Source organism: Dermacentor variabilis, chromosome 3 (genome assembly GCF_050947875.1).
Source record: "Dermacentor variabilis isolate Ectoservices chromosome 3, ASM5094787v1, whole genome shotgun sequence".
Taxonomy (NCBI): Eukaryota; Metazoa; Arthropoda; class Arachnida; order Ixodida; family Ixodidae; genus Dermacentor; species Dermacentor variabilis.
This window is the reverse complement of record NC_134570.1, coordinates 93827846-93852966: the sequence shown is the minus strand read 5'-3', so window position 1 is coordinate 93852966 and position 25121 is coordinate 93827846. Positions and strand designations below refer to the sequence as shown.

The following is a 25121-nucleotide window of genomic DNA, read 5'->3' as shown; positions in this document are numbered from 1 at the left end:
CGAACAGACAACTTCGGCGCTGCCGCGGGTGATACTGCTGTTTATCCATTCTTGGCCAATCCTCATCCGCAACCGACACCTCCTCGTCAAGTGCGGCCGCTTGACGGATAGCCATTGCAACGAATTTTGTAGACATAATACTAGAGGTAGCTGCGGCAGCTACGTGATTTCGAATTGGGTGCAGTTATTGCGACAAGTCGTACTGTATCTTGGTATATTTCGGCATTGTCGCCGGCAGCGAGTTTGGAGCGCCGCTTCGTGTGTCTACCCATGTGCCCGTAAGGCCTCGTGCTTTCCAAATGGCATAGAGGCATGACATTCGGGATTCAACAATTATCAGAAAACTCATCGCAACGTACAAAACGTAGCATCATTACTTGCACACCCATCATAAAAAAGATTGCTAATCGCATTAACGTCACCGATCAACTCCAAAGGATGGATAGATCGCCATTTTTTTAGTAGTCGTTGTATTAGCGATCCTCGCGAAAATTTCGATGTCCTCCACGAGTAGCTATGAGGCTTGGTTAAATAAATATGGCCAGTTGAAGCTAAATTCGCTATATTTAACAATCTGCGATGGTCGTAGCAAAAACAGGTGGTACGTACAGGCTCGAACCTATATGCGCTGAATTTGTTACGACAGACGCCGATAGGAGAACTCAGCGATACCGAAGCGAGCCGAGCGTCCATAACACACCTCGTTGTAAAAAATCCCTTCCTCTGGACATGTTCTGCACGAGTATGCGCATGCTCCCACTAAGGGACGCTGGTGGTCATGACGTATCGTTAAAGTCTCCCAAAGTAGGGGCTTTAGACGCAGCAGTGGCGGGCATCGCCATTAATCCTATCGTCGAGGTGCGTCGTCAGCGCAACGACTTCGTCACGATGGCGGGGAATCCCGTCCAAAACGGGGAAGCCGGAATGCAAGGAAGGGGACCTCTAGATGGCGAGAAATGCTTGAAAAAGATGAAGACTGTACAGACGAAGCCGTAATGTATGAGCGGAAGGCGTCTCGCGATGACCGCGAGCAAGTTGCTGTGTAACGTAGCGTCGCGAAACGATCTTGGTCGGCAGCGGAGAGATGACCACGGCTTTTTTTTTCTCTCTTCTTTCTTTTTCTGCTTAGCGATACTTCGCAAGACGGTGACGACGAAACACGCGGCACATTTTTTTTTTTCTCAAGGAGTCCTCGTTTGCCGCCTCTGGGCGATCGCTCCGAGGAAGCATCAGAGCTGCGACGAATGAATAAAAAAATTTGAAGGGGGGGGGGGGGGGCAATTTTTTTATGTCCCTTTTCTCGTGGCGCGATAGGCTCATTGACAAAATTTTAAAATATGCCTCAATGGTCGAATAGACATCTGGATAAAAAGGGCAATGCTGTTTGACGGGTTATGTTTGATGCGAATATACGGCTCATGGCACAAGGCGAATTCTGCACTGCTGCCTTTCGTTGATGCGTCTCGTGCTTGAAAACTGACCTCGGCTAAGTCTTCTCTTTCTTTTCTTTTTTTTTGTCGGTGCGCTGATGCGTATACGATGACTTCGTGAATATGCTTGTGGTTAGTGCTGTTTGCAATGTGGAACAGACATTTGTACATCAATACGTTCTATAGTTGGTGCTCTTCGCTAGGTGAACACCAACGCGAATGCTCCCTCTTCTTTTTTTTTTTCAATGCAGAAATATTGTACGCTTACGTGCCTGCCGACTTCCTGCCATAAATAACTGAACTTCTTTATGAATCTGACATTTCTTATGATGCAGTCGGCAAAGCAAAGGAGATGTAAAGAAAGTCTGCTGATGAGTTAAGCTCAAGTCGGCGGCTACATTTTATTTTCAAGTGACTCGCCGCAACTATAGCTATATTTTTGAACTGCCCATCTCGTATTTTCTTATTATTACTTTCTTATATCATGTGCAGCGTTTTGACTTTTCTTTTGTTCCTCTCCCTGTTCTACGTCGAAGTTATTGTTCTAGTGTCGCGCCTTCTCTTTCTTTCTTTTCTTTTGTATCACCTGACTTACTTATATAGATACACTGATGCCACCACTGGAGCACATGCGGATCGTCGTTCTCTCCAGACTTGACAGATTCTATTTAATTCAAGACGTCCCATAGAACGCCGACAGCCTAATTTGGAAGTCAATGCATAATAGAAAGGAAAAGCAGAGCGCGGACTAAAGTGCTAAAGTGCTGTGGTCAGAAGGGTTAGAAAACGCATCGGATTCCACAGGGAAGCCTCGTTCACACCTTCTAACCCTCTTGACAGCGTCACTTTACTCGTCGTTCTAGCCCGGGATAGTATAACGATTGTATTCCAATTCTATTCCTTTCCGCGTTTCGCCAGTTATCCATGTTTATTCTATCCCCGGAATGGGCCGACCGGCAACGGTGAATGTAATGAAGCAGTAAAATCGTGCTAAAGGAATCCTTGCGTTATGATGGCCCTACTTTTATTTTGGTAGCATCGAATAACAACGCATAGATCACGTACTCCGACGCTTTCTCATCCGAATCTGCCGAGCGCGATTCTTTCAGTTCTCAAGCCTTAATTTCGCTCTCAAGGCGTCACTGACCACGTAGCCTGTCATGATTCGTCGGGATTCAGCCTGTGTGACATTACCAGAAGATAAATACACCCACCAGCTTGTAGAGGAATGAATTCCCCCTACTCCAAGTACGCTTATTCTCACCCGCAGCTCGAACAACGGCTCATCGCATCAGTCACGTGTGCAAATCGACATGCTTCTTTTCTTTTCTTTTTTAGACTATTTATTCGCAAGCGCATATTTAAAAAAAATATGAGGAACCATTCCACTCTGTCGAGTTGGATGACAAGCGAAGGTGCAGCACCTCACGCAGGCTTAGACAAGGGTACATGCATACATTTCCATCATTTGGTAATGGTAGTGACGACAGCTTTGTGATTACTGTGATATACAATAATAAGTGGTTCGGTTGCAACCTCAGACAGATTCCTGGCCAAATTTAGATCCTTACACGACCGTCGCTGAGTAGTTGAGTGATTTGGATCGGTGTGGCGCTCCAGACCAAACTCTTCTAGCACCAATTGAGGGAACCATTTCTAGTCTGGTTGTGAAATGTCCACATTGAAGTAACCAACGATGATCACAGGGGTAGTGTCCTCGCGGCTAACCCATGCAAAGTGCGTGGTCATGAACTTCTCGATATCGCACTTGCGCGTGCCTGGAGGTATACACGCAGTGAATGTCACAATTCCGTTTTTCGTTTGTACGACACGAACGTCCCTACAGTCGTAGCATCGTCCTCTTGGGATTCAAGGGTGTATGGGTGTACATACATTTTATGCTTTGTATGTATGGCAGTGCCTCCTGCTCATGAGTCCATGTGCTGTTCGCAAACGAGTCCAGTATACCCATCGACATGAAACAATGCATCTTATTATTATTATTATTATTATTATTATTATTATTATTATTATTATTATTATTATTATTATTATTATTATTATTATTATTATTATTATTATTATTATTATTATTATTATTATTATTATTATTATTATTATTATTATTATTATTATTATTGGCGGAGGGCTTGAAACCTGGTTAAATCCCGCTGCGGGTCTCCCCGATATTACACTATACCCGGGATCGGCCCACGCTCGTCTTTTCTTTTATTATTATTATTGTTGACGCACAAACAAGAAATATACAGGAAACACCAGCAGTACACAGGTTCGCCGTAAAATACACGCTCTTGAAAGAAGTACCCCTTCGCTTCTCGTTCATTAAAATTTCGCCACGGTTCCGTTCAACGGGTCGTACACCTCTTCACGCCAGGACTGCAGTACATGGACAAAACAAGGGCAGTCCAGGCGAACGCAACTCTGTTTAACGATCTACACGTCGATGTAAATCACGGGCAGCCTTCTTTAATAATAATAATATTTGGGGTTTTACGTGCCAAAACCACTTTCTGATTATGAGGCACGCCGTAGTGGAGGACTCCGGAAATTTTGACCACCTGGGGTTCTTTAACGTGCACCTAAATCTAAGCACACGGGTGTGTTCGCATTTCGCCCCCATCGAAATGCGGCCGCCGTGGCCGGGATAGGGCAGCCTTCTTCGCAAACAGGGTCGTAAAATTATATGTATCTATCATACACCGCAACACACCGTGATTGACCGGTTTCTTTACCTCTTCAACACTGACGCATTGGTCGGCACTTCAGGATACACTCTTGCTGCTTCAAGAATATGAGTAAGACGTAGATACACCGAGCTTGAGAAGCCTTCGATCACTACACTTTGCACAATAACTGCCGAACGAATTCGCCACATATTTTGCTTCACGGTACAGATCCAGCGAGTTGCACAAGCTTTCGATCACTGTACTTTGCACAACGCTTGCAGAAAAACATTCCCTGTGTACCTGATACATTAAGAGTAAGAGCAATAAAAAAATGCGGCACTTCTGCTTCGAAAACAATAATATCAGGTAGATCAGAGAGCATACCAATCTCTCGGAAGCATGCGTTGCACGCGATACGTGCAAGGGAGAATAACCGAACAACCATGTGGCAATGTACGTAAAATACAAGCGAGACTTGAAAGACTACTCAGCGTATCACTTCTCCGTGGGTATAAGAGGCAAAGAAATACGTCCGCTGTGACCCGCCAGCTAGCCGCAAAAAAAAATCCCTCTTCTTCCAAGAGGGCCTTTCCATCCTGGCGTCATGCTCTCTTCTCATCGTATCCTCTTCGTTTTCTTTTTCCCCACTCCCCCGACCACAGCATCGACATCTCTATATAGCGCGCGTACCCAACCGCACACTCACTCGCACGCCACATGAAAGGGCTGCTCGGCCAAGAAAGCTCTCGATGCCGACGGGCCGCCTCGAGCCATCTTTCGCGAGAAGCGTCGCAGAGTGTTTGGCGAGCCTAGGATACACACAACGCCGGCGGCAGGCCTGCGCAGCAGCTGTATTCAAACACGCTAGGCTATACCGAGCACTACTTCGCCCGCGCGTATATACGCTTCCACGCACACACACACACACGCCCACAAACACTCGCAAGCACGAACGAATGCAGGAGTGCAAACAGCGCCGGGCCGTCGTTTACAGCCGAGTGCGAGGCTGCAGAACCCCTCTTGCGGCGTGACAATGGGAGAGAAGAAGGCAAACCGGCGGCTCCCGCAGATTCGCAAACGGCCGGGGAGTTTTAGGGGATGGAAAGGAGTAGGAGGAAGCCGGTTGTTTGCTCTCAGCTTCGTTGCGGCTATTAACTGGCTGCTCAAACATTGCCCCTGCGGCAGACAGTGAGGGATCAAAGTCCCTCTTCTTTTTCTTTTTCTTTTTCTTTTTCTTTTTATCCCTTTGCGCTTTCTGGCGGTACTGACGAAAGCCATCGCTTTACGCCCGCCATGCTAGTACAGACGTATACTAACCATGGTGACTTGCATTCAACGAAAGTTGGAGCTCACGCGCCTCTACTTCCTGCTGTGTCATGCTATAGGGGAAGCAGGCGAGGGTGTTCGGAATGGCTTTGTATAAAGCGTATATGAGTTATAATCAAATTTGGAGTGCGGTTATTCTGATGTCTTTCGCTTCCAGGTCTGCTGCGTGTATGTAGAGTGCACGAGAAAACATGTGAGGGATCATCAACCGCGTCGTCGCGCTACCCTTGCTCTTTCTGTCTCTTATTTTCTTATTCGTGACCTCCTTTTCGGGACTTCTGACATTTCGGATCTGAAATATTGGCATATAAACTAACGAAGAAAAGCAATCACTCTTGGAGTTCCAGAGCCTCTGTGTTATGCTGCACAGTGGATTATCATGGATGCCGAAGAGGAGGCCGGCACGTAAGCCTGCAGGCAGTTTAAGTGCTTCTGAAACAACACCTAACCCAACGCAGTTTGAACCTTCTCAAAGCTTGTGTTAGACAGCCAAGTACAGGGTAAATTTTTGAGGACTCGTACAAATGTCGCCCCAGAAATCATCACTGTCTAACCAGCATAAAAGGCAAAATTTACCCAGAATGCGCACGATTACGCATGCAGTAACAGAGTTGTTGATGTTGTTGTTGTTGTTGTCGTCGACGTCGTCGTCGTCGTTGTTGTTGTTGTTGTTGTCGTCGTCGTCGTCGTCGTCGTCGTCGTCGTCGTCGTCGTCGTCGTCGTCGTTGTTGTTGTTGTTGTTGTTGTTGTTGTTGTTGTTGTTGTTGTTGTTGTTGTTGTTGTTGTTGTTGTTGTTGTTGTTGTTGTTGTTGTTGTTGTTGTTGTTGTTGTTGTTGTTGTTGTTGTTCTGAGTGGCCGTGGCACATACCCACAGTAGGGGATTGGCCATGAATCGGGTGGGCGGTGGTGGTGGTGGTCATCGTCGTCGTCATCGTCGTCTTAGCACGTGGCTCAAACCCACGAGCGGGACTGGCCACGCTATGTATAACTATACAGTAAAAAAAAATTCTCAACGCAATCTGTGCACGCTCTCACAACCTTTCTCGCAATTTTTTTTTATTATTGGTCATGTTTTAGGGGAACATGAGAGTAAAAGAAGAAGTACGGTTAAGCGAGCGTGTCTTTGTACGCCTTTATAAATGATCCACACTCCTTCTTTCTTGCTCATTGGCCAAGTTTTCACACTTCACAGGTCGTTTTTGTACAAAAGCAATTAGATAGTCTAAATGTTAACATTCGAGAGGTAATTCCATCAACTGAATCGGAACAGAATATTAACATTGAATTTGATTACATCTTCCCCCGAAACATGTTTCAATCAGTCAGGTTCTTAAATAACCTGTTGCTAGATTACCTTGCACACGTACAAACAAATAACATAATAGCTACAGACGCTCCAGTGAACAACGATAAGACGGGCGTAGGCATCGTCTTGCTTTCGCTTGGCTGGTCTTCTCTTTGAGCCAGATTTCATTCCCGTTTTTGAAGCCGAGCTTTCGGCATTGATTCTAGCACTGAGAAAGCTCTCTTTGAAAAGCCATCAGTACTGTTATTATAACAGATGTCCTTTCTGTCTGTACTTCGCTTACAGCTCCATCCAATTCGTCAACTATAAAGACGTTTCTTACGTTAGTTCCTCCACAGTTGAATTTTGTCAAGCTAGTATGCGTACCAGGTCACTGTGGATTACATTTAATTGAAACGACAGATTCATTAGCTCGAACATCCCTGAGTGGACCGATACTGTCGGCTCTTTTAGCAGTGGCGCGCATAACAGTGATTAGATATCGAAAATATTCAATTCGTAGAAATGGATGGATGGATGGATGGATGGATGGATGGATGGATGGATGGATGGATGGATGGATGGATGGATGGATGGATGGATGGATGGATGGATGGATGGATGGATGGATGGATGGATGGATGGATGGAATAACTTTAGTAAAAGGTCCTGCGAGCTACGTGGCGCAAGGCCCCATAGATCGGGCTACTCCCACCTTGAGACCGGGAGTTTTAACTCCCTGGCCGCATCGTGGTCTCGCTGGACGGCCCAGAGCTGCTCCGCCTCAAGTTTCCGTAGGAAATCTAGTGGTGTCCATCAAGACAATCGGAGAGAGAGAGAGAGAGAGAGATAGCAAAGAGAGGAAAGGCAAGGACGTCAACCAGACGAGCGTCCGGTTTGCTAACACTAGGAGAAGGGAGAGGGGCAACGGAAACAGGAAAACGGGATAGAGGGAACACTGTCTGTGCACGCAGCAAAGCACCTGGAAATCAGTCAAGTCCAAGCGAGGGCCCTGCCGATACGTTAGTCTAGATTACGCTGCCGTGCCCCCCTATTAAACCTATATTTACACAGGACTGGTCTCGCGATGTCGCCCTGTGTCAATACTGTCAAAAAACAGAATCCCCACATCACGATGTTTTGTTATGTCGCCGGTATAAATTATTAAGAAAAAGACTTCTAGAAATTGCACTTGCTAAATTAGTGTTAACGTTAACATCAGAAATAATACTAACTTTCGGAGCGTCAGTTCTGGGTTTTAGCCACAGGGACGTCTTTGACGCCAGTTGCGGCTAGTGTACACTTTTCAATCTTTTTTTGTCTAATATACAATACTTCAAACATAAAGTAACAGTTCAATCACACAATTCTTGGCCAATCCACCAGTGTAGGTGCGAGTCATAGTATAAGGTCATCATCACCATCATCATCATGATCATCATCATCACCATCATCATCATCGAGCGTACCTGTCGACGTCCTTTTATCCTTTCGAAACAAGTTGTTCCTTTAAATGAGTATAAACCCATTTAAAGTATATACGTAGCGACGGCCACGAATATCTCAGTAATCCATTCGGAGCTTGAATCTAAATAATGTTATTATGGCAACGAGTCAAAAGCAGAGTTCGCAGCTCAATTCACGTTTAGCCCGCGGTCTTCATTGTTGGTGCTGACTCTGTCTTCATTCGGTGCTCGCCGCCTAAAGTAAGCGAAATAGTCTTCTTCTTCGGCGTATTCTTCTTCTCCGGCGAGCTTCGCAGAGCCCAGCCTTTTTGTTGTTGATGATTGTGATGACGACAATGACGACGACGACGACGACGACGACGACCTTAAAGTCTGGCACATACCGACTACCGGGGATTGGCCAAAAGTCGGGCAGATTTTACACACGCGCTTAGCGAATAAATTTAGAAATCCGTAATTTCGAGCAAAAAAATCAAAGCGAGTAAAATCCAAGACAACTTAGTAAGCAGAGAGACATTCTTGTCGCTGGCTCGTTCTCGTCTTCGTCTTCGCTGCGCGATCGGCGCTCGCGGCTGCGTTCGGAGCGACTCGCTCGCTCTCGTTGGCCGGGTCGTCCCCGCCGAAGATCGTCCAGCTGAGGCACGGATCGCACGACTCGCGAAGATGCCGTCGCTCGGCGTGCCGCTTTTTCGCTTCCTCCTCGTTCTCACTGCGGCGGCCTTCGTCGGCGGGGCCGGCAACGAAGTCGGCGCGCACTCTGCTCACGGTCAGTGCATTCGGACATTCGCTGCGGTAGGACAGCAAAGCAGTTATATATTGTGAGGGTCCTTTTTAAGCGCCGTAGTCGACCACTTCCGAAAAACATTAAACTCGGCTCGACGAGGAAAATAGGAACCGAGGATCCCGATTTTAGTTCACCGCACCCGTATCCTTTTTTTTTTTCTTTTTGTATCTGTCGTCATCCGTAGGCGCAGGTTCGGGCGTAGTAGACAGTGACAGGGTGTGTTATTTCCAAGGTTGAACGGTAGCTGCTTACAGGGGGCCCTACGCAGGCAGTTCCACGCAAGCGAACGCACAGCTTCCTCGAATGTCTGCCTGCGGCGCTCAGAACCGACAGACATAGTTTCCTACAATCACTGGAGGGAACTGTGGCCCTGCTCTCGTTCAGACACCGCGGTAATTATGGGTTGTACATGGATTTGTCTGATCTTCGTGCTTGTGGATTCAGATGCTCTTGTGGCTTCGTTGATTACGCTTTCATCTGGACCTAAATTGACTTAAATTTCTAAGCAATTCATACTATTTAATTCAGAAGGTGATAAGAATCTGCAGTCACGCATAATCGCTGCTAATCGCAGTGGTTCCTTTTGCCCGTGCTTCGGTGGCGTAATAGTTGCAATAGCGCGCCTCAGTGCTAGAGGTCCTGTGTTCGAATCCTGCCGTCGGAAATTTTTAATAACGCCTACTTAATTATTTATAGCGCATTAGTACCCATGATTTCTGAACTATTCTGCTTGCAGTTCGTGTAGACACTAGCGCCACAGTTTCCTTCAGTAATTGTATGAAACTCTAGATGCCGACAGACAGCCACTCTTACGTGTGTTCTAGACTGTACAAAAGCTTGCTTGCTAGGAATTTGCCAACAAATTAGACAATGAAGCCAAGGAAATGGTAAATGAAAGTTAGGGGTGATTTTTAAAGGCAATGAAACTGGACGAAGAGATAACTGGCCGCTGGTTCAGTGTACTAATTCTAGTACGCGGTACCGCTAGTGGAAGCCGAACCCACACCTTACATATGCGATGCTACTGTGGCGGCTAGCCTTTCGTCCAATTCCTTGGACATTTGCTTAAGTGTGCTAGATCTGGCCCTGGAAGCGTTAGGTAGTGCCACTCATGGCCATGGTGGTGGTTACGGCACATATTTTTTTAATTGTCTATGTTTGTTTTTTGTGCCTGCGGATATATATCGAGTACTTTTATTTAAATAAAAGCCCTGTTTTCATGAATAACTTTTGAATCTTTATCTTTTTGCGGACAAACCAGGAATGCATTCTTGCTTCTCGTAAGCGAACGTCAAATATCAACGACTTGAGGTCCCTGCCGGTAGTGTATGTCGCTTGAAACATTAGGGGAGGGGCGGGAGGGCGTTCTGTATTTTTACAGAGAAACGGGGACCTGTTTACTATCAGGGTAGGCGCGGGAGTTTTTTCTTAGATGGAACCCAATTTGAGCGTGCGTCAGTGTGGGCGTAACATTAAGGCGAATCGAAAGATATGTAACGTCACGTGCGTTTTTACCAACTAAGGTAAAAAATAAACATGTAATTAATATGCGCAAAATATATCTAATTTTCCGAGTATCGACTAGTACAACATAAGCACGAGACGGAAAATGACTAAATTAATCGAGGAGAGGTGCGCACGTTTACGCACGTACCTCTAAACTGTGGTTCGCAATTGTTCACGTACTTATTTAGTTTTGCAACTAGTAATGTATAAATATGTTACTGTAGCGTTACGGTGCGCTCCACACTTCCCGTGTACCGTTTCAAGTTTGTAAAAAGCGCAACACGCTGAAGAATACATGCTTCTTATGTGCGGACTTAGTCTGGTCAACTAACAAGCGCTGTGGGCTTAGAAGTACCAAAAAGCTATCATGTAATCAGAACATCGGAGGCAGTATCTACGTGTGCATGCATGTATGCATGTATGTATGTACGTATGTATCTATGTATGTATGTATGTATGTATGTATGTATGTATGTATGTATGTATGTATGTATGTATGTATGTATGTATGTATGTATGTATGTATGTATGTATGTATGTATGTATGTATGTATGTATGTATGTATGTATGTATGTAGCGCTGAGGACCATTTTTAATCAGAGGGAGAACTCGACCTAGACCCAGCGTGGTACACGATAATGAACGCACACAGGTAACAAAGACAAACATATACAGATGAGGAGGAAGTACATAATAAATGCCCAAAGTATGTATGACTTTTGACCCTTCGGTGCTTTTATCGGGCGCACAAACATCTGCACGTAGGCGTTTTAAAGCGTTTAGCTTTCCTTGAGAACTAACCGCGATTCTCTTGCGACTGACAAAAGTTTTCGTGGGTCGATCCCAAAAACAGTGGCCGTCTAACACAGCGACAAAAACCGTAAGGTGACAACGGTGTTACTGGTGCCACCCTTCTACCGCTGGTACCCGAAAGGAGAGTTCTCGCATTCCACCCTAGCAACAGCTGGCGTCGTCGAGACGTTGTGCCTCTGGTCTAAAAATGCAGACGCGGTCGTTTAGACATTGCGCCTCTGATCACCGACGCTGCACGGAGATACGAACTGGTCCTTGAGGAAGTGGCGCTCGAAGTAGTGGCTGGCTTCCGCCTACAGATAAGGCACGGTGGTTAAGGGAACGCCACCCACAACATTTACTGCAACATAGTGCGGCAAATAACCATATCTCAAAGCATGTTAAAGGCATTCTTGGACAGCCAGCTTGGTTGGTTCTTCATAAATATTACATTCGTTCGTTCCGGACATAAATGTGAACGCTATGTGGCGCGGTATTGAACTCGTGACCTCGCAGTCGGCGACTGAACACGATTGATTCGTCGTAGCAGGCATGCTTCGCACCATACCCGTCTGTTTTGGCGATCGAACCAATTAGCCTCCGGCAGCTTTGTCACCCCTTTTTCTGCTTGCCTACTTGCAGGTGCAGACGAGGCACTGGAAGCCCTTCTCGGTGGTCATGGTGCGAGCTTCCCGATCTGGAAGATCTTCGGAATCGAACAGCCGCGGCGGAAGGGAGTAGAGGTCTCCTCCTTCAAGGTCCACGTCGACACCTCCGTGAGCTCGAAACGGCCGAAGAAGCGTGCCCGCACCGACAGTGGAGCCCCGGAACGCAAGCACCGCAAGGGAACGCGCGCGCGACGTCCGCCGTACGTCGTCGTGGAGTCCACGAGCAACGGCGAGGTTCTCGGCAAGTCCCTGCTGCGGAATCACTTCTTCCACGACCTCTTCAAGTTGCAGGGCGCCCCCGCTGGCGAGAACATCAGCGCCGTGGGTCCCCAGTACGTCGTGAACAACGGCGTCGGCCAGAAGAAGAAGAGCCTCAATCCCCTCATCGTCATAGTTCGCCGGCGCTCGGCGCGAAACGAGTCCGAGAGAGCTGCGGAGAGCGCCGCTGCGTCGAGGTTGCTCGGCGCCAAGGGGGGTGAGCTGCACGTACTGGGGGGCCACGAGTCCAGGAACGAAATGGAAAGCCGCCAGAGGGTGGCTGCCGAAGCGGCCATCAACGTCATCAAGAAGGTCATCCTGAAGAAGATGCTGTCTTCGAGCCGCTCGGTCGGCGACAGGTCGAAGCCCTGCAAGAACGGCTCTGCTCTGACCGCCGCGATCATCTCGCCGGCGCTGTTGTTTTCGCGCACGCAGCATTTTCCTCCGGTCTTCTCCGAAGAAAGCAGCAAGGGTGGCTACAGGGTCGCCGCGCCGGTTCTGCCCAAGATCGAGGTTTCCTACGAGTTCCAGGAGGTCAAGTACGAGGGCGGCATTGAGTCCGGAGCAGGCTCGGCGGCGGATCTACTCTTCCCTGCCTCGCCGTACGACCGCCGACCTCCGGACGCGACGGCTGTCTACGGAGCGGTCCTGGCAATCAGCATGCTCGCGCTCCCGATCACCATCATGGGCCTACTCCGAGTACTCAGTCGTTACCCGAGAGCGACGACGGGCACCAAGAAGACGATATTCAGGTTGCCCTGCGAAGCACCCGCATACGCTCCCGAACCCGAGCCTAACACCAAGGACCTGAACATCACGGGATCTCTGCTGGAAGATCCCATCTCTATCACGGTCAACAGCTACTATCCCGGAACGGCACGGCCAGCTTTAATGCAGCCGCCCAAGCAGACCACCGTATAAAATTGAGCGAGAGAGAGTCAGAAGGGGTGAAGAAAATAGAGAAAGCGGTTTCTTGTGAGCATCTTTTTTTTTTATCGGCCATTTTTATCACCGATGAGTTCCGGGATATATTTTTTTTCTTTCTCTTTTCTATTAAGTAACTGGTTGGTGGGTTTGAGTACCCGCTAAAAGCCTCACCAAAAGGACTGAAAGCATGAGGAGTTGCACCGTAAACGAAGAAAAAATTGACCAGGGCTAGTGGTTTTTCTTTTCTTTTTGGAATAAAAAAAAGCCACTCCTTAACTTATGCCTGAAAAAGTAAAAATAATGAAGACGCTAGAATGGCTTCTTGCTGGGCTAGTTGGTTCATTGCAACTCATGTAACGGTGCGAAACAGCAAGGAAATGACGGTATAGTAGAGACAGAGTGAAAAGAGCGCCATTTTCACACTGTCTCTATCGTCAAGTCCTTGCTTTTTTCGCGCCGTTACATAAGTTGCAATGAAGGCGCGTTCAGTATGGTATGCATTGTACATAAACTAGCACTAGCAAAGTGCATGTTACGGGGGTATACGAAATTGGGTCGTCATAATCGCCAGCAGCAGTCGCCTCGGCGAGAGAGAACAGTCCATCTCGTTGATTTGGAACTGTCTGTGTCCTGCGTGCGCCGAAATCAACTTGATGATGATGATAATGATGTCCTTGATGAGTTTGGCGCTTACCCACTCGCGGGGATTGGCCAAGAGTCGGGCAGACTTTGCTTATGTGTTCAGAAAATGAAGGTAAAAATCTGTAATTTTGTTACTTGCCAGCTGCAAATGTCCTCATTGTCTTCTCTCGAACCTTGCTTGCTTGGCTACTGCTTGTGCCATAGCGCTTAGCCACAACGGGAGCTTGGCGAAGAAGCCGGTGGTTAAAGCGGAGGGGACAGAAAACTAAGTAGTCGAGGAAGGGTTTCAGAGAGATTGATTTCTTTTAAGGGGGATCTCTTCGTTGCGGTTTCTCAGTTTCTGGCTGTTTACTGTCAACTTGGGGACACTGGGTATCGCTGCGTGGTCGCCGAATGAAAGCACCAGCGGACGGGCGTAGTAGCCCTCGTACGCTGACCAAGTATGCCCACCTCTGTTCTGCGTGACAAAAAATAAGTTGCTACATAAAACCTGGACACATAATGTCGCTTCACCGGCACCTCTAATGCTCACCGATCCCTTAATGGAATGGAGAATTACATTTACTGGATTCTTTGAACTACGTTATTTTCTTTAATATAGCAATTTCAATGTGTACTAATGGGTGTGTGCCCATTTATTAGCCATTCCTCCAGAATGAGCATATGTCCCACTATTGTTCACAATAAAAGTGACCAAACCAAACCAAATCAAACCAAACCAAACCAGTTTTTATATCGCATCGAATAGACATAACTATTATACATGCCTTCGCTTCACACTGATTCCAACATGTACGCTGGATCTGCATCTATCAACAGGACCGCATTGACGAGTTATCAGATGACAAGGAGGAGCGGGACTCGCTTCTGCGTAGCCCCGCTCTAGAAAAGCAAATCCTGGCCGTCCGGCACGCCGGTGGACTAGACCTGCCGGTCCCGACGTGGGACTTGCCGGGTGCGCGACGAGTTCGCGTCCTCGCCGGACCTGCAATAAAGTTTATTCACTTTACTTCAATCAGGCGGACCGAAGAACGAAAAGAAGGAAAAGGCATGGAAAGCAATGAAGATCAGCTATTGTGAAAAACAAATACCATCATACACACACACACACACATACATACATACATATATATATACTGAGTGTGTGTTACTATATAACATGTCCACTGTGAAACTAAGCGCGAATAAATGACACGCGCTCCTGCGAAGTCCCGTCTTTGAGGACCAAATCCTGGCTGTCCAGCGCGCCCGCGATCGGGCCGGCAGGCTAGATCTGTCAGTCCCGTCATGGGATTAGCCGGGTTCACGTTTTATCCCGTTTTACTGGACCCAATAAAAGTTTATTCACTCACTCACTAGACACGTGGAAAAAAAGAAGAGGGCCACCGCTTGTCCTCGTCTGCTTCATACGTTTATTCTCCCTTAGTTCTTCAATGAACATGTCAGACTAATCAGCCCAATCTTCTTAACTATATGACATGGCATGCCGAGGGACGCTTACAAAGCTATCGTTTAAAGAGATAGCAACCTAACGTTGGTTCTACCAGATTTTTCTTTTTTTTATGAGAACGTATGATTGCATTAAGCAACAAATTTGGTGGTATTAAATGGACTTCGAATGCAGGATCGGCAATCTTGTGAGGAATCCAACTACTTTTCAGGAAGTTAACATGGGACAGTCACAGAGGTACTCGGAAGGAACCTTGCAGACGTTCCTGTGGCTTAAGCCGAATGCAGAGACCCCGAAGAAGAGAATATTTAGTGAATTTGAAGGAACAATTAGGTAGCTGTCGGAATTTAATTTCTAAGTACTTTTTCCTCTCGTTTGCAAACTGACCGCAGGTTTAGAAGAAATGGTCAATGGTTTCAGGTTTCCAACAGACATTGCACAGAGGGGATGAAGCCAGACCATCCCGACCATGTTGCCGTTCTTGTTCCTGTTGTCGTTCTTGTTTCCTCTGCACAAGTGACACATGTCACCGTAGGGTGATTGGCCATGAATTTGGCGGTTTGCACAAAATGGAAAACAAAATTTAGACGATCAGGTCTGTCTTACTGGGGAAATACGTGTTTATTGCTTGCCTCTAATTACCCACTTTACCCGGCTTCAGTTTCTTCTGTGCCTATCATCATTGCGAAACTGCTCGGTCAGTATTCAGTCTCCGCCTTTGAGCGCAGAGGGCATGAGCACTTTCCATTACCTGTCCGCACGGCGCGTGACGTCACTGACGCAGCCTCTCACCGTGACGGTTCTCCAACATGGCGCCTTGGATGACGTCAGTGTGTCATATTCATTGCCGCGGGTAACTGACTTCCATGCAGGAAGGAAAGGTTAGCAGAGGCCCCTGCCCTACCGGCTGTGTTGGAGTGTTGGAGCCGCGCGAGGCCCCAACGGACGCAGCTTTTCACCATGCTGGTTCACCAGCATAGCGCGGACGGTGATGTCACTGTAAGTCATTAATTAATTCAGCCGCGCTTTCTGCCACGCAGAATTACGAGGAATGTCTCATTCGATGGTCGAAATATATAAATGCGCACGTTTCTTCTTAATGAGGCACTTTAAATAATTGACCAACATATATACAAAATCAAGAAAAAACGCAGGATGCCATGAAACTATCAAGCATCAGATTGTGGATGGCCGTTCCAGAGACGTCAAGGCTCTGCTCAGTCTAGACCTCGAGAAGGCTTTCGACAACGTGCTCCACACCTTCATCGTCAAGACCATTTCAGACCTGCGTCTCGGTTCCAGATTCCACAGCTACGTCAGCTCTTTTCTAACTGACAGGAAGGCCAAGCTTCGCATTGGAGACTTCAGCTCCGAAGATGTGCCCCTCGGAGGGCGGGGCACTCCTCAGGGCGCCGTCATCTACCCAACACTGTTTAACATCTGTATGATTGGTCTTTCCGAGAGGTTGGCGCGCGTTGAGGACGTCAAGCACACCATCTACGCCGATGGCATCACCATATGGTGCTCCAGCGGCTGCAAGGGCAGAGTCAAAGAAGCCATGCAGGAGGCTATCGACGTGATCGAGGAGTATCTCCGCCCCACCGGACTTCGATGCTCCCCTGCCAAGTCGGAGCTCCTACTTTACAGTAAAGAGAAAGGAGGCACACCCAAAAATTTTCCAGGAAGCCAGTCTCCGAAAACAGCATCAGACTTCGCACTTGTGACGGGGAGGGGCGGGGGGCGGGGGGGTTGATACCCAGGGTCGACGTTATTCGGGTCCTGGGCATGTTTGTCGACTTCAACGGCGGGAACGGAACTGCTCTCCGCAAGATCATCGCAAAGACGGACAACGCTTTCCGCCTCGTTCGCAGAATCGCAAACCGGCATCGAGGCACGAAGGAAAACAATCTTCTCAGGCTGATCAATGCCTTCGTACTCTACCACCTCACGGACACGATTTCTATGCACAACTGGCTCAGAGCGGAGCGAGACAAGCTCAACGTTCTTATCAGCAAAATAGTCAAGAGGGCTCTTGGGCTACCAATCAGGACCCATACCGAGGATCTATTGAAGCTGGGGGTACATAACACCGCCTAGGATATTGCCGAAGCCCAAGAACGCGCGCAACTCAGTCGCCTGACCACCACAGCGGAAGGTAAACGCATCCTCGAAGAGCTGGGTTACCACCCTGCGGAATTCCCGATGGTCAGTACCCCGATCCCTAGATGCATTCGAGACAAGTTCGTAGTGACCCCTGTGTCCCGAAACATCCATCCCGTCCACAACGAGGGCAGACGCAAGGCCAGAGCAGCAGCCATCCTCAAACAGATCAAGCAACACGACATTAGAGCAAGCTTCGTCGACGCCGCGGAGTACAGTGACGGGAAGACCTTTGCTGTCGTTGTGGTCTACTCGAGCGGAAAGATTTCCAATAGCGCCTCGATTCGCACTTCAGACCCCGGAGTCGCCGAGCAAGTCGCCCTCGCCCTGCTAGACGGTCGTGGGTCCGAAATCTATAGTGATTCCAAAACGGCAGTTAGGGCTTTTCAGAAGGGTTGCATCTCCAAGGAAGCTGTTCGTCTTCTTAGCGGCTCGAGTCCACATGCTCTCATAAACCATTCAATTCACTGGTTTCCCGCTCACGTAGGATCGTTCGAGGGTGCTCCCCCGAACCTCAATGAGTCTGCTCACGAGGCTGCGCGTGACCTCACCGATCGCGCTTCCTCTATAAGGAGCACTGACTCCCCTCCTCTTTACGGTCACAGGGACGCTCCCGCTACTCACAACGAGATTATTAAATATTTCTACATGTCCAGAAGGGTCTTTCCACCCCCTCACCCCAAGTTGAATAGGGCACAAGCCATTTCGCTTAGGCTTCTACGGGCCAGCACATATCCGTGTCTGTCCGCTCTCCACGAGGCTTACCCCGACGTGTATCGCGACGACGCCTGCCCGTCCTGCGGCCAGACCTCCACTCTACCTCACATGCTCTGGGAGTGCGGGTCGACATACCCCAAGTTCATCAAGGAGGAATGGGACTCGCTTCTGCGTAGCCCCGCTCTTGAAAAGCAAATCCTGGCCGTCCGGCGTGCCCGCGACAGGGCCGGTGGGCTAGACCTGCCGGTCCCGACGTGGGACTAGCCGGGTGCGCGACGAGTTCGCGTCATCGCCGGACCTGCAATAAAGTTTATTCACTCACTCACTTACTCACTCATTCTGCCACGCGGCAAACAAGCAAGAGCGGTCAAGTGCGGCTGGTCCTCCGAGATCGGGAGCGGCCCCGCAATCTCGAAGGCTCTGTTTAACTAATGGCGAATTCGGCAAATCGTGCCGCTGCGCACCGGGGCGCCACAGTGCGCCGTTTCATCCAATCCTCGTCGGCTCAGGGCGCCCAGGCGCCTGCCGGTGCGATTTGCTGAATTCACCATACAATTACTTGATATTGCTGGTGAATTGGAGGAAATAATTGACATAATTGAATAGTTTAATAGAACCTTTCTTCGTGACTAAACTTTGAGAATGCATTTTCACCAATGCTCTCGTTCATCTCCGCGTCTACTCTCTCCGAAAGGATCGAAAACAGCGAGTGATATAAAAAAAAGATACGCCAACGCTGCATTCGCTATCAACGAACAAAGTGGAATGAAAGGTGTGGGCTAAAATATTACGAGGAATGTCTCATTCGATGGTCGAAATATACAAATGTACACGTTTCTTCTTAACGAGGTACTTTAAAAAATTGACCAAGATATATACAAAATTAAAGAAATAATAAATCAAAGGGACTAGCCAGAAAGAAAAAAAATCCATCATCAAGTTCACTCCCGGGAATGCGTAAGAAACCGACAAAATATTCATCTGAAGAGAAATATTGAAAGTAATCATGAAGTACTTTATTCGCAATTAATGGTCAATGTCAACTCATTTTTTTAGCATTAGTGTAACGATACGTTAACGTTTGTTGTTTGAGAAAAGTGCACCACGCGCTCTTCAGCCGTGAGCGCGCCGAGTACGCTAAGAACACGCTAGAAAGCTGCGCTCCCTAGTGTACGCTAACAACCCCTACAAATACGCGAAACTCGATTATGCAGGTCCCCTGGCAGACGCTTAAGTTCCTTGTTCGACGCTCTTCCGAGCTAATTCAAGGGTCGGCGGAAAACCCGAAAAACGCCAAAGATCTTTCAGAATATACGAGGGACTTTAGAATGCACTAGAGACAGTAACTCTAGAATGCACGGTATTCGGGCGCTACCTTTCAATCGCAGCACAAAGTGAAAGTGCCAGCGCGCATAGCCTCCGAGACAAACGTAAGTCAATTTTGTGTACGGTTAGCCGGTCTTGAAATCCAGCAACTGGACAGCAATGGGGCACTCCGCTTCGCGCTGGAACCGCTGAATGACAGCACTAGTAAGCGGGGGCTCTTAACGGCGCTTTGTTCAAACGGTTCTTTGTGCAACCGCTTTCAATATTGCATCTGAAAGCCCCGCGCACAACAATTATGAACAAGATATTACTCTTTATGTTGTCAAACCAAGGAAAGAGCTGAGCTGTTCGCGCTTGCACCAAATCATCACAGTTGTCGTGGGAGGTTTTGAATGAGCCTGCGATCTATTGATACACAGTTTTCAGTGAACAGAAAACGTGGCAACCAGAGTGTACTATGAAATGCAAACAGACAGCGGCCATCCGCCGCAACACCTGTTTAGTTCTCCCGTCCCTTGTCCTTCTCCCTTAGCTATTCCGTGCACTTTTTCCTTACAACTATTACGCTTTCTGATGATGTTCTTGAGAACGAAGTTAGCGAAAGTGTAAGTTAAGCGAGTTTATGCGAATTCACACGGCGAAGCACAGCTCTGATATTTGTCGCTCTCGCATTTCTTTTTCGGTCCCTGTGTTCCTTCGCGCTCTGTTCCTGAAGAGGAAATCGCAAGACTGTGAGTCGACAAAAGGAGCGAGCACTGCTTTCGCGCAACTACAGTCACAAAAAACGCAGTCAGTAGGCAAAAGCTTCAGGTGAAATAATCAAAAGATCGACGCACAGTATCTGTGTAAGTGGATAGCAACTGATAGTTGTATATTTCGCTTCATATCATATCACATATGCGTCGTTTCCAAGTTCTGTCGTGCTGAATTTCATCCTACACTCTTAAAAAAAGTTCGCATCCTCTGGGGCTTATCTTGTCCCACAGCGATCCCACAGCACCCACGGTCACGACAGCCCGGCGAGGTTCGCAAAGCTTCACTTTTAAAACTAAGTTAGCCAGAAAGCAACGAATTTGCAGGCATTGGATGGTTTTGGCTAACACGAAACCGGAATACAATGAACTATGGAATATCCTAGTTTATTAAACTCGGGTAAATGAAGTATGTTCGCGGACGTCTTCATCCTGCGGTGGAAGTAAACTATGTACTTTGATTCAAGTGCACGTTAAAGAACCCTAGGTGGTCCAAATTATTCCAAAGTCCCCCACTACGGCGTGCCTCATAATCAGATCGTAGTTTTGGCACGTAGAACCCGATAAATAATTCTTTTTAAATCATGATCATGATGAGTACGATGGTGATGATCAAAGCCTACACGTTCATAATAAAACTCTGGAGAGACTAAGAAAGTTCTGCTACGCAAAGTGATTGTCCAAGCGCGTGGGTATCAGTTTTCTCCTATGGAGAGACCAAGAGAAATATTCAGTGGCAATTTAGCGGTAAATGCGAGAGAAATGCATTAACATTGCGTCGCACCTCTTTGAGGTCCCGGATCCGTTATTTATACCGCGTTCACCCTATTGCAAAGTGTTTTGAGGAGCTCACTCGACACACCTCCTGCTTTTTCGAGGAGAGCAGGGCAACTGACGGTGCTCCGGAGCAGACCGTCGTCGGTTGCGCCACATACAGGGTGTGCCACATAACTTTTGCCAAAATTTAAAAAAAAAAGCGAGTGCCACGTAGCTGGACAGAACCAAGGAAATGTTAATTGCCGTCGCTTGGATGGCCCCGACTATTTTCTTTATTTCACCTAATTGCATGATTAGTTGTAATAATAATTGACTTCTCAAATATTATAATCAGATCAAAATTGTCAATAAGAAGATTGTAGGCCATCATGAAAAGTTCCCGATCTATCCTTCTGTTCCTGGCCCCATGATATATATATATAGCATTTTCTTGTAAACCCCGATGAAGATCGGTCCACCGGTCGAAACTGTTGAAATTAAATACTTGTTCTGTTTACCTTGTAGCACCGCTCAAGTTCTTAACCTTTGAAAGGTGGCCTGAAGAATTCCTCGTTACCTACTATATATATATATATATATATATATATATATATATATATATATCACGTGACCAGCTTCCCACATTTCACACACGTACACTTTTTCCCACTTTGACACTCCTTATGCTAGAGCATTAATACTTTATGCAGAACAGCACATGAGCGAGCATATATCTCCTCCGCTCTGCAGCGGGTGGACCCCTCTGTCCAGGAGTCCAGCGCCTCAATCGCCCTTCTCGCTCGGTAGACCAGATCAAGCTGGTCCGTCGAATCGGAGCTGGGCAGCGTTGCCTAACATTGATGGGGCGTGTAGCGTGGGTGTGAGCTCGGTTGTGCGTCCGCGCACCCGTATAGAGCGTTGCGCATTCATCTCAGTGTGAGAATTTACCTGAACACAGAGCAGGGTGTACGGCGTGGTACAGACTCAAATGTGGCTATGTGTTTGTAGTTTCCCCCCATACTACGGCCTTCTCTCGCCTGAGAGCTTTGTGCGGCAGTGGTAGTGATCTCCGTGACAGGCGGTAGTGTTGCAGAATGCAGGTAACGTGAAGAATGTATAGCTGAACTCTATCGGCCCGGGGGTGGAACTCCTCCGCGCTACCCTCTCGCGGTTCCGGCTGCGCGTATGCTCGGGCGCAGGCTTGCGCCATGCCGATTGCCGCATAAGGACTCACACCCCGGAGCCCACACTATGCATAGTTGGATTTGGTGCGCGCTCCTCTCAGAACGCTATGTGCGGAGCTCGAAATTTTGCCGCGGGAATAATTTCTGCATACCGCCGGAGAGTTCAGGGGTATGACGCAGTGCCAGTGCGGTCTAATGTAATAGCGCTATCGCTATAGATAGTTCCTCTGCCTCCGCAGCACTCACCCGGGAAACCGACGAGGCATTTATCTCGATCCCGTGATCGTTGTCTATACGCACGGTGGGCGAATGCGGTGCTTCTTGTCGCGCTGGCCGCGTCCACGTGCAAGATGCTTGGGTTGCTTTTCATACTTCCTCGCAAGTACCTTTGCCCTGGCTTGTCGACGTCGGCTGTGAAAGTTTCGGGGCATTTTCCTGGGAACTCGGTGAGACGTGCGCGATGTACTGTATATATGTATATTCGTGCTGCGATTGTTGTCGGTACGCGGCTGGTCTCCCGTGCGGAATATATCCGAGACGTTGCAAGACGCAGTGTGTCTTCCAGCGTGCCTTCCCTTCTGGCTTACTGGATGGGCTTCTATGTGATTTCCTGCGCATTGGGTGTTGTACACCCCGGTATCCTTGAGGCTAAAGGTGGCCATACCAGGTAGGCGTAAAAGCGCTTGTTAATACGTCTTTTGTATCAGCCAATTGAGAGCCCCCCCCCCTTCCATATTGCCGAAATTTATATATGGTGACAAGTATATACGTAATGCGGATCAAAATCAGTGTCTGTGCTTACTCGGATCAGGTCCTGTTCTTTGAGCACCCTCTTACTTTTGGTAACTCTGCATCATACGCAAGATCGGCGTGACCGTGTGTCGTAGCTTCTGTATGGCGCTGTTGTGCCCGTACAACCAGCCCGGATTCCGAATCTACAAGATGCAGAATTTATCCTGCGAACGCCCTTTGGACAAACCCGGGGCTGCGCCGAAAGGCACAGCGCCCTTACTCTCCCTTGACAAGTCAAGATGCTGAGCCACCGGGCAGCGGCGTCCTGAGGAGAAGCATCGGCGAGCGACATGTCCAAACGTGCAACAAAGTGCTAGACAGCCCGGCGCCGTATTTCCTTCCCCCTGGAGGTCACCGCGCGCGGCAAATTTGAAGCGGGTGGCCAGTGCTGTCGCTGGTTGGACCTCTCGGACGACCGTCGAGTGCTGGCTGTGTATTGGGGCGTTTGAGTGACAATCGTTTCTCGGGGCTTTATAATCCCCGACGCCGCCGCCGGGAGAACCGGATCCACCGAACCACCGTGAGCCGAGTGCCGCTCTCGAGTGGAGGGAGATGTGTCACGCGTTGGAGTCTCGCCGGACGTCGCCGTGCGGGAACAGTCGCGTTTGCTGTTAGCTCTCGGCCCCCGTGCCGATCCGATCTTGTCCTCTATATAGTGTATATAGTGTGTCCTGTATATAGTGTATCAAGTCACTTTCGTTATTCTCACCGACGCCTGACTCGGAGTCTTCGCTACCAACGCTCTGTCACGAAACGGGTGACGAGCTCCACCTCAAAGTCGTAACAGCGCACTTTACCGATATTCAGCTTGCGCGCATGCGTCGTAAATCACGCGAGCTGGCACGCGCAGCTCGCTGCCTTTAAACTTCCACTGTAATGGCTGGAGGACAATAAACGGAGCTTACGTTTATTGTCTTACGGACAATACATTTATTGCTTACGGACAATAAACGTTTTTTTTTTTGAGGACAATAAACGAAAATTTAGCCGCTGCATAACGCCCTCTAATTATCCACTCCCGGACGCTGTGCTCAGCCAATGCCGTAAGCCTTGGAGTGCGCCGGTCCTGAAACTGCAGCGATGTGAACGCGTCTCTGCACGCCCACGTGGACAGTGAGACCGACGCAGAACGAGTGCCCGACGAGCTATGTGTAGATATATATTCGCCGTATGGGACATTGTAATAACGCGGAAATAAGGGCAATCACGGCCCCTTCTATGACGATGACATTCTCGTAGCTGAAAATCGGGGATGTCCTATTCATTTCCTGTCGCGGAAAGAAAAGAAAGAAAGAACGGCATGAGAGCGCGCTATTCTTCTCCCGCGCTTATTGGCCGGCTTTGCTGTATATACGGGAACCAGCTGCATATTCCGTAGCTCCGGCCAACAGCGTGTATATATATATATATATATATATATATATATATATATATATATATATAATCCCAGCACTCATGCTGGCGCACAATTCCCAGCGCTATCCGGGGCCGGATTTTGCAGGCGAGTAACGACTTAGACTTATCCAGGCGGCATCGCCCAATGGGTGTTCCTACATCCCTGGTCCTACGTCGGAAGCAGAAGCTATATAACCCCTGTGTAGGCAGGGATTACTGCCTCCGAAGGGTATACAGGCCACAGAAGCATGCACGGTAAGCCGCGATCTTCCGCTCCGCCTCGAGTGTTCTTCCCTCGCTCTCTCCGAATCGTTCTACTCTTTCTAGAGAATGTGTACATATAGCGTGTGCACTTGTGTAGTACGCGCAGGCACAGATGGGCGGTCTCGAGAAGGCTCTCGCTGAGCCTGCCCCATCCCCAGAGTTTTTGATGATTCGTTATACTGGAAGGGGAGTTTTGATCCCCTGGAGGGGCCTCTCATTATTACGGTGCGCAAGCTGCAGCGATGAATTTCTTTTAATAAATAAATAAATAAATAAATAAATAAATAACGTAGAACAAGCTAGCGCATTTTGCGAACTGGAGAAACCCGGAATGAGGATGTCTTGAGAGGGTCCGCATAGCTTCATTTAATTTTTACTCGCGTACTGGTACTACATGCTTGCTTGCTTGCTTGCTTGCTTGCTTGCTTGCTTGCTTGCTTGCTCATGTGTGATGATGCCTCAGTGCGTGCGCGCGAGCAGGAAGGAGTGTCAGCGGAAGAGAGAGAAACGACGCGCGAGGAGTAGTGAAATGAAGATATCCGATGAAGACCAC

At 48.2% G+C, this 25121-nt stretch overlaps 1 protein-coding gene across 1 annotated transcript; it reads left to right on the top strand.

The window, feature by feature from the left end:
- Positions 1-8767: 8767 nt before the first annotated feature.
- Positions 8768-13432, top strand: LOC142574053 (uncharacterized). Its single transcript, XM_075683230.1, has 2 exons — positions 8768-8960; positions 11920-13432. Exons 1-2 carry the CDS (start codon positions 8858-8860, stop codon positions 13122-13124), a joined length of 1308 nt encoding a protein of 435 aa, XP_075539345.1. The 5' UTR covers positions 8768-8857; the 3' UTR covers positions 13125-13432.
- Positions 13433-25121: the final 11689 nt, after the last annotated feature.